We start from the raw sequence: 17,281 nt of genomic DNA, 5'->3' as shown, positions 1-17,281 counted from the left end.
AAAACACATTTTGTCCCTCATCAATCTACACACAATACCCCACAATGATACATTAAAACAGGTTTTTAGACATCTTTGATAATTTATGAAGAAAATATCACATTTACATAAGTATTCACACCCTCAGTACTTTGTGGAAGCACCTTTTGCAACGATTACAGCTTTGAGTGTTCTTGGTATGATGCTACAAGCTTGGCACACCTTTATTTGAGGAGTTTCTCCCATTTTTCTCTGCAGATCCTCTCAAGTTCTGTCAGGTTGGTTGGAGAGTATTGCTGCATGGCTATATTTAGGTCTCTCCAGAGATGATCAATCAGGTTCAAGTCCGGCCTCTGGCTGGGCCACTCAAGGACATTCAGAGACTTGTCCCAAAGCCACTCCTGCGTTGTCTTGTCTGTGTGCTTAGGGTCATTGTCCTGTTAGAAGGTGAACCTATGGAGCAAGTTTTCATCAAGATCTCTCTGTACTTTGCACCGTTCATCTTTCCCTCGATCCTGACTAGTCTCCTCGTCCCTGCCGCTGAAAAACATCCCCACAACATGATGCCGCCATCACTGTGCTTCACCGTAGGGATGTGCCAGGTTTCCTCTAGACGTGATGCTTGGCATTCAGGCCAAAGAGTTTAATCTTGGTTTCATCAGACCAGAGAATCTTGTTTCTCATGGTCTGAGAGTACTTTAGGTGCCCTTTCGCAAACTCCAAGCAAGCTGTCATGTGCCTTTTACTGAGGAGTGGCTTCCGTCTGGCCACTCTACCATAAAGGCCTGATTGGTGGAGTGCTACAGAGATGGGAGAACCTTCCAGAAGGATAATCATCTCCACAGAGGAACTCTGGAGCTCTGTCAGAGTGACCATCGGGTTCTGGGTCACCTCCCTGACCAAGGCCCTTCTCCCCCGATTGCTCAGTTTGGCCAAGCGGCCAGCTCTAGGAAGAGTCTTGGTGGTTCCAAACTTCTTCCATTTAAGAATGATGGAGGCCACTGTGTTCTTGGGGACCTACAATGCTGCATACATTTTTTTGACATTTTTTGGTGTCTCGGAGCTCCACGGACAATTCCTTCAACCTCATGGCTTGGTTTTGGCTCTGACATGCACTGTCAACTGTAGGACCTTATATAGACAGGTGTGTGCCTTTCCAAATCATGTCCGATCAGTTGAATTTACCACAGGTGGAGTCCAATCAAGTTGAAGAAACATCTCATTGATGATCAATGGAAACAGGATGCACCCAAGCTCGAATTTGAGTCTCATGGCAAAGGGTCTGAATAAGGTATTTCTGTTTTATTTATTTATAATAGACTTGCAAAAATAAAATTCAAACCTGTTTTCGCTTTGTCATTATAGGGTATTGTGCATAGAAAATGATGAGAGGAGAAAAATATTGAATACATTTTATAATAAGGTTGTAACATAACAAAGTGTAGAAAAAGTCAAGGGTTCTGAATACTTTCCGAAAGCACTGTATAGATATTAAGTGTGTAAAACAGTATTGAGACATTTTTAAAGTGACCAGTGTTCAATGGCTATAGTATGTACATAGTGCAGCAGTCTATAAGGTGCAGGGTTGAGTACCTGGTGCTAGCCAGCTAGTAAACGTGACTAAAGTTCAAGGCACTACTGGGCAGGGGCTGGGGCTGGCAGGGGCTGGCTGGCTGGTGACTATTTAACAGTCTGATGGCCAGTTTTATAGTCTCTCGGTCCCAGCTTTGATGCACCTGTACCCGCCTTCCATATGGTTGAGGGGTGAACAGGCCATGGCTCGGGTGGCTGAGGTCCTTGACACACACGCACACACACACGGAGACCTCTGATTGTGAGATCCAAAAGAGCTAACTCCTTCTCCAAAGGGGTGTAAAGAGTTCAAACATGGCATCTGTTCCCCTTTATCAATATCTTCCTGACTGGTCCAGTGAGGGAGTGAGGTAGCAGAGATAAAGAAGCTGAAGCTTCATATATTTGATCTTCACAGCTTCTTCTGAACTCAGCTGGCACATCATGAGCACAGATGCAGATATTGAAAACAGACTAGTATCCTACCACCTCTTTGCACGCCCAATTTTTCAGTTTTTGATTTGTTAAAAAAGTTTGAAATATCCAATAAATGTTAAAAAAGTTTGAAATATCCAATAAATGTCGTTCCACTTCATGATTGTGTCCCACTTGTTGTTGATTCTTCACAAAAAAATACAGTTTTATATCTTTATGTTTGAAGCCTGAAATGTGGCAAAGTTCAAGGGGGCCGAATACTTTCGCAAGGCACTGTATTTATTTCATTTCATTTGCGATTTTCATGAATAGTTAACGTTGCGTTATGCTAATGAGCTTGAGGCTATGATTACGCTCCCGGATACGGGATTGCTCGACGCTAGAGGTTAAAGAGAACAGTAGCACTATTTATGTAATTGCATGCCATCAATACAGAGAACACAATTAAGTCTCTGAATAATGTAAGATAAAATCCCTTCATTGTGAATATGCTGGAGAGCATTGTGTGTCAAAATACAGCACGAGCCAACAGTTGCAGTGTGTTCCTGTCCAGAAGGAAAGGGCTTCATCTGGTATTGGTTGGATTTTGGAAAGCTACTGTAAGTCAGTAAACAGGTAATCCAGAATAAATACATGCTAATAAAGGTGTAAAGTAGTAACGTGCCTTGCCAAGTCATTTAATCTCTTCAATAGAGGCATAGATAAATCAAACTGCTACAACGTAAGTTAAGTTCAATTGTATTGACTGAGTTGAAAATAAATTGATTCCGTAGGCAGTGTGGTTACATCAAGTCATATCATACAGCCTAAACCAAGCTGTTATATATTTCAGAAGTGGGTGCTGTTTCCTCCCATATACTTTATTAGAGTGGTGGGTGTTATTTGGTCATATATGTGGATGTCGTTGGAACGAGGCATACCGTGAAGGTGTAGGTCATCTGCTTCTCTCTGTCCACAGGTTTGAGCAGTCGGAGGTAGCGGGTGATCCCGGTCGGGGTTATGGCAAAGCTGGTGCTGAAGTCATCCAGAGTCACCGTCACCAGAGGGTCTTTGCTCTTCAAAAAGTAAAGACATTGGAGAGAAGAGGGTTACCATGGAGACAAGACCTTACACAAATCTGCAGCTGTGTCACTGAGGAAAAAACAATCGTGAGAGACAGAACAAGCCAAAACATGTCTGAGTGGTAAAAGACTGCTGACAAAGACAACATAGTATTGAGAACATAGTACTGAGAACAGGAGAAGGCCTTGAAGGAATTCTAAGAAATCTTGTAATTTTATACCCCCTATAAAGCACACTACAATTGTACAGTATGTCTTTCATTGTGGCTCTGGCAACAAGCTACAGCATATGATCGATTTACGGCCTACTGTTCAATACGTTTGAAAGTAGAAAATATTTTTTTCATTAAAAAAATGCATTCTTGAAGGTGAAAGTTCATGTGTCTTAATAAGAAAACTCATATGCGATCTAAAAGTGAGGACCATATATAAAAACAGTTCAATACTGTTTTACAACTTTCCCCAAAAATGTTTTTCTTCTCTGGGTTATGTTGGCACAAGGGATATTTAAGCAGGTTTAGGTTGTTATGGAGATTCAGGTCTATCAATGAGGCCTGCCTGTCTGCTAAACATTCACACTGCTTTGCCCATTGATCTGTTTTAGAGCTGCACTTTGATGTCTTAATCTCACCCTGCTGAGAGGGAGAGAGTGCAAGAGAGCGAGAGATAGAAAGTTACAGACAGACAAACACAGAGAAAGAGAGACACAGTAAGAAATGATACAGAGGGAAAGTGAGTTGGAGAAATCTCTGTTGAGGAGTTTATTGTGTTAGGTGCCATCTGAGGAAATGAATAAAACAATATTTTCAACATCATCAACATAAAGAGAAATATCCTGGTGACAAAAGCACAAACAGAGTGGGGGCGAATGCTGCTGTGCATCTGTGTTCTGAGTGTCTCCTGGTGTGTTGGCAGCCTGTCTCAATGTGTGATTTCAACCATTTAAATGCAGTTGAGGCGGTTAGAAAACCCACTCCTGTCAGCGCCTGTTTGAAATGTGCTTTTCAGAATCATCACCTCAACAACACACACACACACACACACACACACACATAAACACTGAATGTACTAAATGTATCGGTGCGATCTGTGTATTTACCCACTAATAACCTTTTTTTTTAGAACAATAGACACACACGGCAAAACACAAAAACATTAGACATTTGTGTATAAAGACATTGATAATTGGAAGGGAAAACTGAGTCACACATCTGAAAAAACAGACCAAACAGACCATGCAGTAGAGTAAAACCCAAAGGCACACTTTTAGTCATAACAGCATCACAAACCACACGTTTACCTACAGGTGTTTGACCAGGCAGCAGCTACAATAAAGAGACAAAGTAGCGTCAATGATAATACAGTGTGAGGGAGAGTGTTTCCCCATCTTAGCATGGGCTTCTGGAAGTATTTTACTAACATAAACATGCTATAAAATGTAAATATTTAATTGGCTTATGTGCTCATGAAATTATTTAGTCTGAAAAGCAATTTGTAAGTCGCTCTGGATAAGAGCGTCTGCTAAATGACTTAAATGTAAATGTAATGTAAAAAAAGCCCACTATAGGCTTCATATTTTGTATGAAATTGAATTCATTCAAAAGGTTAACATGTACATTTAGTTTCTTGTGTGTAGCCATGCCAGCTATTCTTGTGTGTATTTGTGTGCTCTGTCTGTGTATGTACTTGTGCGTGCATTCATAGTATTGTGTATTTGCAGGTTCATAAGTGACATGCTTGTGAGAGTGTGCGCTTGTGTGTGTGCATGCAGACATCCCCAATACCTCTTCAATGTCTTTGTCCAGGGCGATTATGCCCAAGGGGGCAGTGAGGTTGGAGCTGGCAGAGATGGTGGTTCCCACTGGGGAGGACTCGCTGACGTATCCCTGGTAGGACTGGAACTGGAAGTACGGAGCCTGGTTGTTCTCATCCAGGACATCAATGATCAGCTCAGCGTATGCTGGGAGTGGGTGGCCATTGTCCTGCTCAGCCTAAAAGAAGCAGATACGTGTATATTTATTATGAACCCAGCAATTGTCAAAGACCTCAACCACCCCAGTCTCTACTATTGCATGGCAAGCGGTACCGGAGTGCCAAGTCTAGGACAAAAAGGCTTTTACCCCCAAGCCATAAGATTCCTGAACAGGTAACCAAATGGTTACCCGGACTATTGGCATTGTGTGCCCCCCAACCCCTCTTTTACGCTGCTGCTACTCTCTGTTTATCTTATATGCATAGTCACTTTAACCATACATTCATGGACATACTACCTCAATTGGGCCGACCAACCAGTGCTCCCGCACATTGGCTAACCGGGCTATCTGCATTGTGTCCCACCACCCGCAAACCCTTCTTTTTACGCTACTGCTACTCTCTGCTACTCTCTGTCCATCATGTACTGTATGCATAGTCACTTTAACGATACCTACATGTACATACTACCTCAACCTCACTGTAACATGTACTGATATGCAACAACATACATGGAACACACAATCATAAGGTGGTCATAAGATTATTAGACTGACTATTTTTGTAATACCTGTTGCAGATCAGTAAACAAAGCTAAACACATTTGAATGCCAGATATTACACCATTTACAAGGACTCAGTGTCACAATTGAAATGCAAACTTCTGAACGTCAGATTACTAAGGGAATAGAAATGCAGAGGGCATTGTTTTCCCGAAAGACTGTCATTTCAATTACATAAATCATTGGCAAATTAATCAAACAACCACTTTGAATTAGATTCCAGTAATTGGTAAGAAACTTAAAACAAATGCTTTAATCTGGGATGAATGGACGCTAATTAAAATGGTTAGCGATTCAGTTTCTGTTTTGAATGATACCACAGACTTTATTGTTTATATCAGGGGTGGCCAACCCTCTTCCTGTGTGCAAGCGTTTGTTCCAGCACTATTCTAACACACCTGATTAAAGCTAATCAAGGTCCTGATAAACAGCTGATTGGTAGAATCAGGTGTGTTCAGTGGCATGTATTCATCGATGTCAAGGAAAGCCAGGCTTCCCCACATATTTGACCCCCCCCAAATTATAACTTATCTTTCGACTCTGTGTTTTCGTAAATTTCCTTAAATTCACAAGTGGCTAAATCTATCTCACCGGAGGAATCATCTGAGCGAGGAAAACAATACCCATCTGTCTCAGCATGTGTAGCGCATGTATCTGATGCTGTCTGGCCAAAGAGAGTATGACATGTTGCCACATGTAGCATTTGATTGATTGATGCCAGCCAGCATTTTGCCTCCCATGATGAACATTTTTAGTTGAGCTCAACTCCGGGTGATACTGGCGTAGCAAACCCACCCCTCAAGGGAGGCCAGTTTGGATTTGGCTTCACACCAATCAAATCACATCAGAAGTCAAATGTATTTGTCTGAATTTGTATATATATTATTTGTATATATATTTCTGGTCCACTTGTGTTATTGTCCTGCAGTAGCTAGCTAGCTAAAATGGACCCTTTCCTAAGCCATGGATGGAGATATGGATTTGAACTTGAGGTTCTGTACAGGACAATGATTATTACTGAGTTTCTGATCTGACCATGAATCCATACATTGTGCCACTGGCCTGAGACGATTGAAGTCTAGATGTAGTATATTCAAGTTAACTAGCTAGCCAATTTCACTGGTTCCTTGTTGCCCATGCGAGATAGTAAGGTTAGCAAGCATTTTATCCTGGTAGCCTTTAGTCTAGGACAACAAAAACAAAAAATGTGTTCTATAGGAGGATGACATTGATGTTCATCTAGTCTGGGTGAGTTAACATGTTTTTTCTACTTGCACACGTGAAGTAGGCTCACAAGAATGGCACGAGAGTGCTGCCGTTTTACGGGATCCTAACCAATTGTGCTATTTTGTGTGTTTTTTCACGTTCTTTGTAACTTATTTTGTACGTCACGTTTCTGCCACCGACTCTTATAACCGGAAAGAGCTTCTGGATATCAGAACAGTGATTACTCACCTCGAACTACAGACAGATGGTTTATTTAATGAGTAGGACACGAAGGATTTACTTGACCAGGTCCAAATCCCCGTCATTCACATGACGACACCAGTACAGGGGACGCAGGTTGGAATGCCTTGTGAGAATTTGTCGGGGAGTGGGTAACCAGTCTCCACCATCCGTCCTATTGGCCACGTGCAATCATTGGAGAATAAACTGGATGAGCTCCATTCAAAACTATCCTACCAACGGGACATTAAGAACTGTAAATGTAAATGTAACTGTAACATGTTTCACAGAGTCGTGGCTGAAATAGGACATGGATAATATACAGTTGGCTGGTTTTTCCGTGCATCAGCAAGACAGAACAGCTACTTCCGGTAAGACAAGGGGTCAATAGCAGCTGGTGCTCAAAATCAAATATTAAAGACGTCTCAAGGTTTTGCTTGCCTGAGGTAGAGTATCTCATGATAAGCTGTAGACCATACTATTTACCTAGAGAGTTTTCATCTACATTTTGTGTAGCTGTCTATTTACCACCACAAACCGATGCTGGCACTAAGACCGCACTCAACAAGCTGTATTAAGCCATAAGCAAACAAGAAAATGCTCATCCAGAGGCGGCTCTCCAAGTGGCTGGGGACTTTAATGCAGGGGAACTTAAATCCGTTTTACCAAATTTCTACCAGCATGTCACATGTGCAATAAGAGGAAAAAAATCACTAGACCACATTTACTCCACACACAGAGACACATACAAAGCTCTCCCTCAATCTCTATTTAGCAAATCTGACCATAATTCCATCTTCCCGATTCCTACTTATAAGCAAAAACTAACGCAGGAAGTACCAGTGACTCGCTTAATACGGAAGTGGTCAGATGACGCAGACGCTAAGCTACAGGATTGTTTTGCTAGCACAGACTGGAATATGTTCCGGGACTCATCCGATGGCATTGAGGAGTATACCACATCAGTCAACGGCTTCATCAATAAGTGCATCGATGACGTGGTCCTCACAGTGACCCCACGTACATACCCCAACCAGAAGCCATTGAAGGTAACTTGCCAAAATGACTACCAACCCGTAACACTCACGTCTGTACCCATGAAGTGATTTGAAAGGCTGGTCAGGGCTCACATCAACCCAGAAAACCTAGACCCACTCCAACTTGCATACAACCCCAACAGATCCACAGATGACACACACTATTGCACTCAACACTGCCATTTCCCACCTGGACAAAAGGAACACCTACGTGAGAATGCTGTTCATTGACTACAGCTCAGCGTTCAACACCATAGTGCCCACAAAGCTCATCACTAAGCTAAGAAGCCTGGGACTAAACACCTCCCTCTGCAACTGGATTCTGGATTTCCTGACGGGCCGCCCCCAGGTGATAAGGGTAGGCAACAACACATCTGCCACGGTGATCCTCAACACAGGAACCCCCAGGGGTACGTGCTTAGTCCCCTCCTGTACTCCCTGTTCACCCAGAGCCCTTCATAAGGCGAATAAAATAAGAGGTTGACTCTTCCCATCCACTCCACTCTGAATTCCAGCTCCTTCCCTCTGGCCTCAGGTACAGACTACCTAAGGTTAAAAAATAGGGCCAAGTACTCTTTTATTCCGAATGCATTTGTGCAACTTAACAAAATGTTGAACTAATTGCACTTAGCACTTGCACTATGAAACTGCACTTACCCTGCCTATTTGTTTGTAAAAGTCCTTTGCTATTTATTTTTCATTTTTAGATGTGATATGTTTTAGGACTGCTGCAAGATGAATTGCCTCTCTGAAGACATTAAACGTTTTCTGAATCTGAATTTGTCCAAGCACGACTCCAACAGCATCATTAAGTTTTCCAACGGCATAACGTTGAAGTGTGGTGCCAGGACAACAACCTCTCCCTCAATGTGATCAAGACAAAGGAGATGATCGTGGTCTCCAGGAAAAGGAGGGCTGAGCACGCCCCCATTCTCGTCAACGGGGCTGCAGTGAATTTGGCCCATGTGACAAATAAATTTGGATTTGATTTGACTCACACACGCACAGAAATATAATCAGCACCATGGACAGCCACATGATATTTAGCAACGTTGATTCCACTAAATTGTTTGTGGTATCTGGATATGATGATGTTGAATTGTTTAAGTTGAAATGCTGCTGGAATAGCTGAGAAAGTGCTCCTGTTTTCTTTGTGCTGACTTGGGGTAACTCTCTGTGTTTCTAAATCAGTAGCTGTGTAGTAAACTGTTGGATATATTAACTGTTTGTTACGTGCAATATGTGCAGACTTCACCGGACTGATGCGGCTCTCTGGTTATGTGATGTGTTGTTAAATTTATTCCACCACTGAAGACATTAAATGTTTTCTGAATCTGAATCTGTCCAAGCACGACTCCAACACCATCATTAAGTTTTCTGACAACACAACATTGGTAGGCCTGATTCATCTTTTTGTTGTCATGGCCTTATTGTATATCATGGTGGCTTATGAACGAACGGGTTATAGAGCAAACATAGCACAACATAGGTTGTAATATGGCTTCCTCAGTGTTTTTACCCACGCACCGCTATTGAGTGTGTTTGAGCTGGGCTGAAGCAAAGACTTGCACCCCTAGTAGCTCTCTTAAAAATGTGCCTTCTCATGCTGCTCACCATGGAAACCAGTTCAATGGATAAGTGCATCCAAATCATGTAAATTTGTAATGTGGATCTTTGATTTTAAACCTAGCTATTGACAAGCATTCACAGCAATCAGACACGTAATCTAAATGTCAGCATTCGTATTTGCTTGAGGCGATCATAAAACTGTGTGCACATTCAATGCACCATTCAACACCCGATTAGAAAGTTCTGACAAAGACCAGGACATGTTCAAAACATTGTCTTTCTGGGGGGACATAAATAACCGTCTTAATTTAACCCAGCAGCTAAGAGATCATCATTGTACTGTGTACACACATTTGTACTCAACATTTTTTTTTTGTACTCAACAAACCATGTCGGTGTCTTGTGTAATGGACAGTGGATAATACGATACTGTAACCAATCTATGTGAAACAAACACAGGGGCGTACATGTTGCTTCCATTGTTTTTGCATTTATTGCAGCACAGTTGGTGGGGGAAATTACTACAGTAACATGTCACATTAGCACGCATCAATTTGCATGTTGCTTCAGCCAAGTATCACATGAGCTTTTAGTGATAGTTACACTGTAACCTAACACGCGTGTGAAACTATATCCTAGCATGGATGATGAGCCACCGATTGTGTGCAGTCATACAGTCAGACCACCATAATTCCTCAAAAATATATTACACAATTACTTGATCTAAGGCAGTTCCCTACACAAATGTTGTTTCATTGCAAGTGAACCTGGCGAGGAGGAGAGGATGAGAGGCGTAGAGGAAGGGAGGAGGGAAGGCAGAGAGGTGACCTGAATACTATGATGCCATCATGCTAGCAGAGGGAACCTACTGACCCACCACGCTAGTATGTACTGTAGATTTTCTGTAGTCTGAAGATCCAAATAAGAGATCACAGTAACTACATTTCCATCCACAGTTTTTGTGCGAGTAAAGTCATACCGTATAAAAAAAATCACAACTGCTGTGATGGAAACAGGAAGTTTCAGTATAACTTTATAAATGCCAACATCATTAATTCGTTTGACATGTTGTTCTCTTTTTGGGTGGTGAAAGTGCTTCTTTCTTGATGCTCCTTTCCAATAAATATTGAGGGTCTAATTCTGGTGACTTGATGCTTGAGTGTTGTTTGACAACTGAATATATTCTTGCTCTTATCAGTAATAATCTCATCATGTAGACTAGCCAACCCGCACAGCCTACCCGCACTGTACAGTATATACCCGAGCTGTTGGCTGGAGCGTACATGCCAAGACCAAAGTAGGCACATTTGCTATTTATTAACGCAACATTTTTTGTGACAAAACTATCGGTTTAAAATGTGATGGAAACACATTGAACTTTAGATTTTTATTCGGTACATGAAAACTTAACCGAAAAAGTACATTTTGTGTGTACTATGTCATCACACACTGATTTTTATTCACAAGTTCGTTCAGTGGAAACACACCACTGGTGGAAACATTCACATATCTTCTTTATGCTGATTTTAAAATATTTGAATGAAAAGTCGCCAATTAGATGTAAACCTAGCTACTCACAAGAAAATATATTCTTGAGGACATTCTCTCTGTTTTCTTTTTAAGGTCGGAGTACCTGTGCATAGAATCTATAGAATTGAATAGAATCTATTGCAAGTATATTGGAGTATAAAATAGATGATTCCCCTGCTCATTGCTTGCTTTCCAACTTTCACTTTTGGCGTGCTGCCTCATCTGTCCATCTTTCTCATATCCTCCTGCTGCCCAGCTTGAAGAGCACTCCTTCCATGTCTACCACCACCAATCTATCTGTACATCTTCACCGTGTCCATCTCCTGTGACCACCCCCACCTCCTGCCCATCTCAGACTGATGAGATTGGACAACCATCGACCCACCACCCACTTCTACCCTGTGGTTTCTCCCTAGGATCTAATCTACTCTCAGGAACACCGGAGGGAAAATGCTTTTAGAAGGAGGAGATGGGGAGAGAGAGAGGCAGCGAGTGAAAGCGTTAGGCAGATAGAGAGAGAGAGGGTAGGAGGGAAAAGGATGATGAAGTATGTTCCCTTGTGGTTTGTCTCTTTAGTAATGTCCCTGTTTCTGGGAGGCAGTGGTAAATTACCTGTGTTCCGTTGCTAGAACACACCAGGCTGCAGGAAACTCTCTGCCACCTACAGTCACTGTTTATCACTCAATCTTCATTGCCCCCCCAATCCCCCCTCTCTCTCTATTTCTCTTGTTATTTTTTTCTTTCCCCTTCCTCTGTATTGATCTGACTATTATTGTCTCCTCCTCTTTCCCCATCCATTCATCTCACCCATCTTTATTTTTCACTTTTGTCCTAGCCACCCTCTGAGAGAAAATGACTTTTTCCAATGAGACATCAGAATCAATGATAACATTGGTGCAACATGTCCTTGGTGCTGAACATTCTACAACAAGTGACAATAAAATACAACAATGTTATACTATTTTCTCTCCTCCAGGTATCTCGATGTATAAGATCTCAATGTATTTCAATGGCAGTAGGCATATTTGTAAAGCAGTATCTGCTAGCCAACCGAAAGAGCAGTCTCCAGATCCCAACCTATAATTCTCTATCTTCTTCCCTGCTGTCATGACGTTGGCCTGGGGGATAGGTTTATGACAGTCATAAATACCTCTTCCCCCCTTTTTCCTCTCTCTACCCTACTGAGGTTACATTTGCCAAAACCCTTGGTTAACATAGAGATTCTGGGAACATCAGTAGGTGGGGGGAAATTAACTATATTCTGGTAATGCGACCAATTGAACATATGGGGTGGTACTTAATGAATATGTTAGTTCGGTTGTCATCTGAGACATTCTCATCAATGAGAAGATGACATAAACTCAACACATCAGAGTTATCGGATTCACATGGAATTATTGTTCAATTTAAATGTTTGAATATGAAATTATTTGTGATGGGATGAAATGTGATTTTAGCTTCTAAAATGTGAGATGTGGGTTTTCATAAGATAAGGCTGCTCAATCAGTGGCCTGCCCTGTGAAGGGACATGGGCTATACAACTTTTCAAACACGCCCTCCATCTCCCTCGCCCTGCACCATAGACAACTCTCCTGGCGACACAAAACATGCTCTTCACACATCATCACTCCCTCCTCTGCTCTCCTCTCGGTGTGCATGGCAACCTGATCAGTGCTCAGGGGCTACCGTTTTAAATGGAGAGAGGTTCTGGTGGGTGGATGATAGTCTGCTCTGTTCATCACCACAGGTAATCCCTAGTTCTGATCAGGATTCATAAGAAGGCTACGCAACAATTCCTATCACATGTTCCTAGATTACTGACACTTCTGTAAGTATTGGTTTAGTTGCCTTTTGTCAGGCTTAAAGGCTGACTAAGCTTACCCAAATTCTCTGGTTGATAGTGTGATACATGTTTCACCTTGATTTCAGGTTAAAGGTGGGTTTGCTTACTTTGATGATGAGGGTAAATTTGGTGTACAGGTCTCTGCTGACTGGTTTCAAGAGGAGGAGCTCTGCGGTCGTCTTGTTCAGGGAGAAGTAGTCCGGATACTTTGAGGGCTGGCCTGAAGTAAAACAACACGTACAAATAATCTGTTTTTGTACTTTTGGGCATGAATGGTGACCATTGATAAGACATTAGTGATTAAAGGATCAAAGTGGAATAGTGGAACTGATCATGCAAACATGCATGTGTGTGACTGGTAGCTCTGTGAGGAACCTACCAACCAGTATGTAGTAATGGATCCCTGGCCTTTTAGAGGGGGGCTGAATGTTCCTGTCCATGTCCACAGCTTGAATAGGTGGGGTCACCCCCAGCGGGTTCAGTTCACTCTGAAAAGGAGGGAGGAAGGAAGAGGGGGGAGTCAGTAACCAATTAACTGTGTTAGTAGTTTGTATCTCCATTACACTGTTAATCCTTTTGCGAACAAGGGAAACGTGACACAATGCAAATAAATGTTCAATATTAAATATCATAAACAATATATCAGTATTATGGCTTTGTTAGATTCAGTCCCCATTCACACAGTACACTACTGCTAACACAATAGGCTAACAATCTAATTAAACAGCTTTAGGTTTCTTCCTCCTCAGAATTCTCACCAACATGCATAATAGTACCATACATCACAGCTAATCTGTTTGTTGTGCTGTAGGCTAGGCTACTTCTCTTATTCACGCACACTCATTGCTATTAGACACCCTTAGCACTAATTAGCTTGCTCTGCATTTCCCTAGTGTACCCACATATGGCTAATACAGTAAGTGGATGTGTGCTTAGCAGTTTGCGTTGTACTTCCCAAGCACAGGAAGGCACATGGCTAACCAACAGCTCTGGCAGAATCCCTCCCTTGGGGAAAGTATTTATATCCCAGGGTCCGCTGTAATCCTTATTCCCCCCCCCCCGCCCGCCCGCGCGCACACACACACACACACACACACACACACACACACACACACACACACACACACACACACACACACACACACACACACACACACACACACACACACACACACACACACACACACACACACACACACTCCACCACTTTTACAATGTATGGAGGTGCGCTAAATCAAATCCCTCTAGCTCTGCACAATGATGATTAGCTATAATACTCCTCCAGCAGCCATTCCCGTGAGGACTTCAGAGCAGATAGCTAATACCCCTAAGGGAGCAAATAAATACATATCAACTCAATAAGGTGTGTCTAGCCTCTATAATTACATACAATACACTCATCAATTATTCATTCAGAGAAAACCCTCACCATACAGCATATGAATTTGCAGTGCCTTTAGAAAGTATTCACACCCTTTTCCACATTTTGTTGTGTTAAAGCCTGAATTCAACATTGATTCAATTGAGAATTTTGGGTCACTGGCCTACACACAATACCACCTAATGTCAAAGTACAATTATATTTTTAGAAATGTTTACAAATTAATACAAAATGAAAAGCTGAAATGTCAATAAGTATTCAACCCCGTTGTTATGGCAAGCCTAAATAAGTTCAGGAATAATAATGTGATTAAACTCAGATAATAATTGCATTATTATCTGTGTGTGCAATAATAGTGTTTAGCATGAGTTTTGAATGACTACCTCATCTCTGTACACCACACACAACTATCTGTAAAGGTCCCTTAGTAGAGCAATGCCTCGCAAATGAAGGGCACCTATCGGTAGATGGGTAAAAATAAAAACAAAACATGAAATATCCCTTTAAGCAGGGTGAAGTTGTTAATTACACTTTGGATGATGTATCAATACACCCAGTCACTACAAAGATACAGGTGTCCTTCCTAAATCAGTTGCCAGAGAGGAAGGAAACCGCTCAAGGATTTCACCATGATGCCAATGGTGACTTTAAAACTGTTAAAGAGCTTAATAGCAGTTATAGGAGAAAACTGAGGATGGATCAACAACATTGTCGTTATTCCACAACACTAACCTACATGATAGAGTGTAAAGAAGGAAGCCTGTACAGAATAAACATATTTCAAAACATGCATCCTGTTTGCATAAAGGCACTAAAGTAAAATAGCAAACAACGTGGCAAAGAAATTAGCATTAATTCCTGAATACAAAGCTTTATGTTTGGGGCAAATCCAACACAACACATCACTGATTAACACTCTTCATATTTTAAATAATGGTGGTGGCTGGATCATGTTATGGGTATGCTTGTCATCGGCATGGACCATGGAGTTTCTTTGATAAAAAGAAACGGAATAGAGCTAAGCACAGAAACATTTCCTGAGGAGAACATGGTTCAGTCTGCTTTCCAACAGACATTATGAGACAAATGCACCTTTCAGCACGACAATAACCTAAAACACAGGGACAAATTTACACTGGAGTTGCTTACCAAGATGACATTGAATGTTCCTGACTGGCCTTGTTACAATTTTGACTTAAATCGACTTGAAAACCTATTACAAGACCTGGAAATTGCTGTCTAGCAATGATCAACAACCAACTTGACAGAGCTTGAATCATTTAAAAAAGAATAATGTGCAAATATTGTACAATCCAGGTGTGCAAAGCTCTTAGAGACTTACCCAGAACAACTCACAGCTGTAATTGTTGCCAAAGGTGTTTCAAATGTGTATTGACTAACGTGTATTATTTTGTTTTTCATAAATGTCCACTATGTCATTACATATTATTTTGTGTACAAAAAAAGTAAGTTAAAACCTGTTAAGGCTCGGGACAATACTGCCCCCTTTGGATGATTTGCGTGCCCATAGTAAACTGAAAAGAAATCTGTCCAAAATTGCTAATATATGCATATAATATAATTATTATTGAATAGAAAACACTCTAAAGCTTCTAAAACCGTTTGAATTATATATGTATGTATAGCAGAACTCACAGGGCAGCCAATCTCCCAAACTAGTTTTCTCATCCAGAAAGTTGGGCCAACTTTGACGTCATCGCCCCCAACCTTCCCAACCAGCTATGGATCTGGCAACAGTTTCTATGTCTTCCGCGAGATGTCCTCTATCAGTAGAGCGTTTAATTGTGCAAATCCCGCGAGCTTTGACCCTTTGGCAGGCAAAATTGTGAGTGTCGCAAGAAAATAGATGCGCGTTCGGGCGCGAATTGTACACAGTCATTCCTCCGTTCCAGATTGTCTGAGAAGAATTGCTTTTGTCCGGTTGAATCGCCAATTGTTTTGTATGTTAATAACATCCTAAAGCTTGATTCTGCACTTAGTTTGACCAGTTTAGTCGACATATAATATGTAATTTTGAAGTTTTGATGCGCAACTGTTCGGGTCCAGAAGTCATTTTGGATGCATTTCAGCTGGAACTTGAAGCATATGCTAATACAAAGACACACGACTTGAAACCAAACGATGTTTTGGGTAAGTATGACTCCTTCCACTACATTCTGATCGAAGACCATCAAAGGTAAGGGAATATTTATGTTGTAATTTTGTGTTTCTGTTGACTCCAACATAGCGGAGAAATATTGCTTATGTCTGAGCGCCGTCTCAGATTATTGAATAGTGAACGATTTCTGTAACATTAAAAAGAAATGTGACAAAGCGATTGCATTAAGAAGCAGTGTATCTTTCTAACTATATGTAGAACATGTATATTTAGTAAAAGTTTATGATGTGTATTGCTGTTATCTGGCATTATCTGGCGGAGCTATCTATAATTTCTCCGGACATTTTTTAGCATTTTCTGAACATGGAGTCAATGTAAACGGAGATTTATGGATATAAATAGCATATTATTGAAAAAAACATAAATGTACTGTGTAACATGTCCTATTACTGTCATCTGATGAAGATTTTCAAAAGGTTAGTGAATTATTTTTATTTTAATCCTGCGTTTGTGATTGCATCTTTTGTTCGACAAAATGGCTACATATCGTCTGTGTCTTTGTGGTGGTTTGACATACATATGTGCTATGTTTTCGCCGTAAAACATTTTAGAAATCTGACTCGCTGGGTAGATGAACAAGGTGTTTATCTTTCATTTGAGCTATTGGACTTGTTAATGAGTGGAGGTTAAATATTTCTAAGAATATTTTTGCATTCTGTGTGCCACTTTTTGAGTTGAGGGGGGGTGCCCTTGGGGAACGTGTAGCGTGAACACG

At 41.3% G+C, this 17,281-nt stretch overlaps 1 protein-coding gene across 1 annotated transcript in view; it reads right to left on the bottom strand.

The window, feature by feature from the left end:
* The window catches only part of LOC135511025 (protocadherin-15-like), a 278,688-nt gene that overhangs the window by 150,451 nt on the left and 110,956 nt on the right, over positions 1 to 17,281 (bottom strand). Inside the window, exons 9-12 of the mRNA XM_064932482.1 lie at positions 13,386 to 13,494; positions 13,114 to 13,226; positions 4,832 to 5,038; positions 2,907 to 3,041 (exon numbers count right to left, since the gene is read on the bottom strand). Coding sequence (XP_064788554.1) covers positions 2,907 to 3,041; positions 4,832 to 5,038; positions 13,114 to 13,226; positions 13,386 to 13,494 — 564 coding nt within the window. The remainder of the gene's footprint in view (positions 1 to 2,906; positions 3,042 to 4,831; positions 5,039 to 13,113; positions 13,227 to 13,385; positions 13,495 to 17,281) is intronic.

Source organism: Oncorhynchus masou, chromosome 23, assembly GCF_036934945.1.
Source record: "Oncorhynchus masou masou isolate Uvic2021 chromosome 23, UVic_Omas_1.1, whole genome shotgun sequence".
Classification (NCBI taxonomy): domain Eukaryota; kingdom Metazoa; phylum Chordata; class Actinopteri; order Salmoniformes; family Salmonidae; genus Oncorhynchus; species Oncorhynchus masou.
The sequence above is the reverse complement of the archived record's forward strand: the minus strand, read 5'-3'. Positions and strand labels throughout refer to the sequence as shown.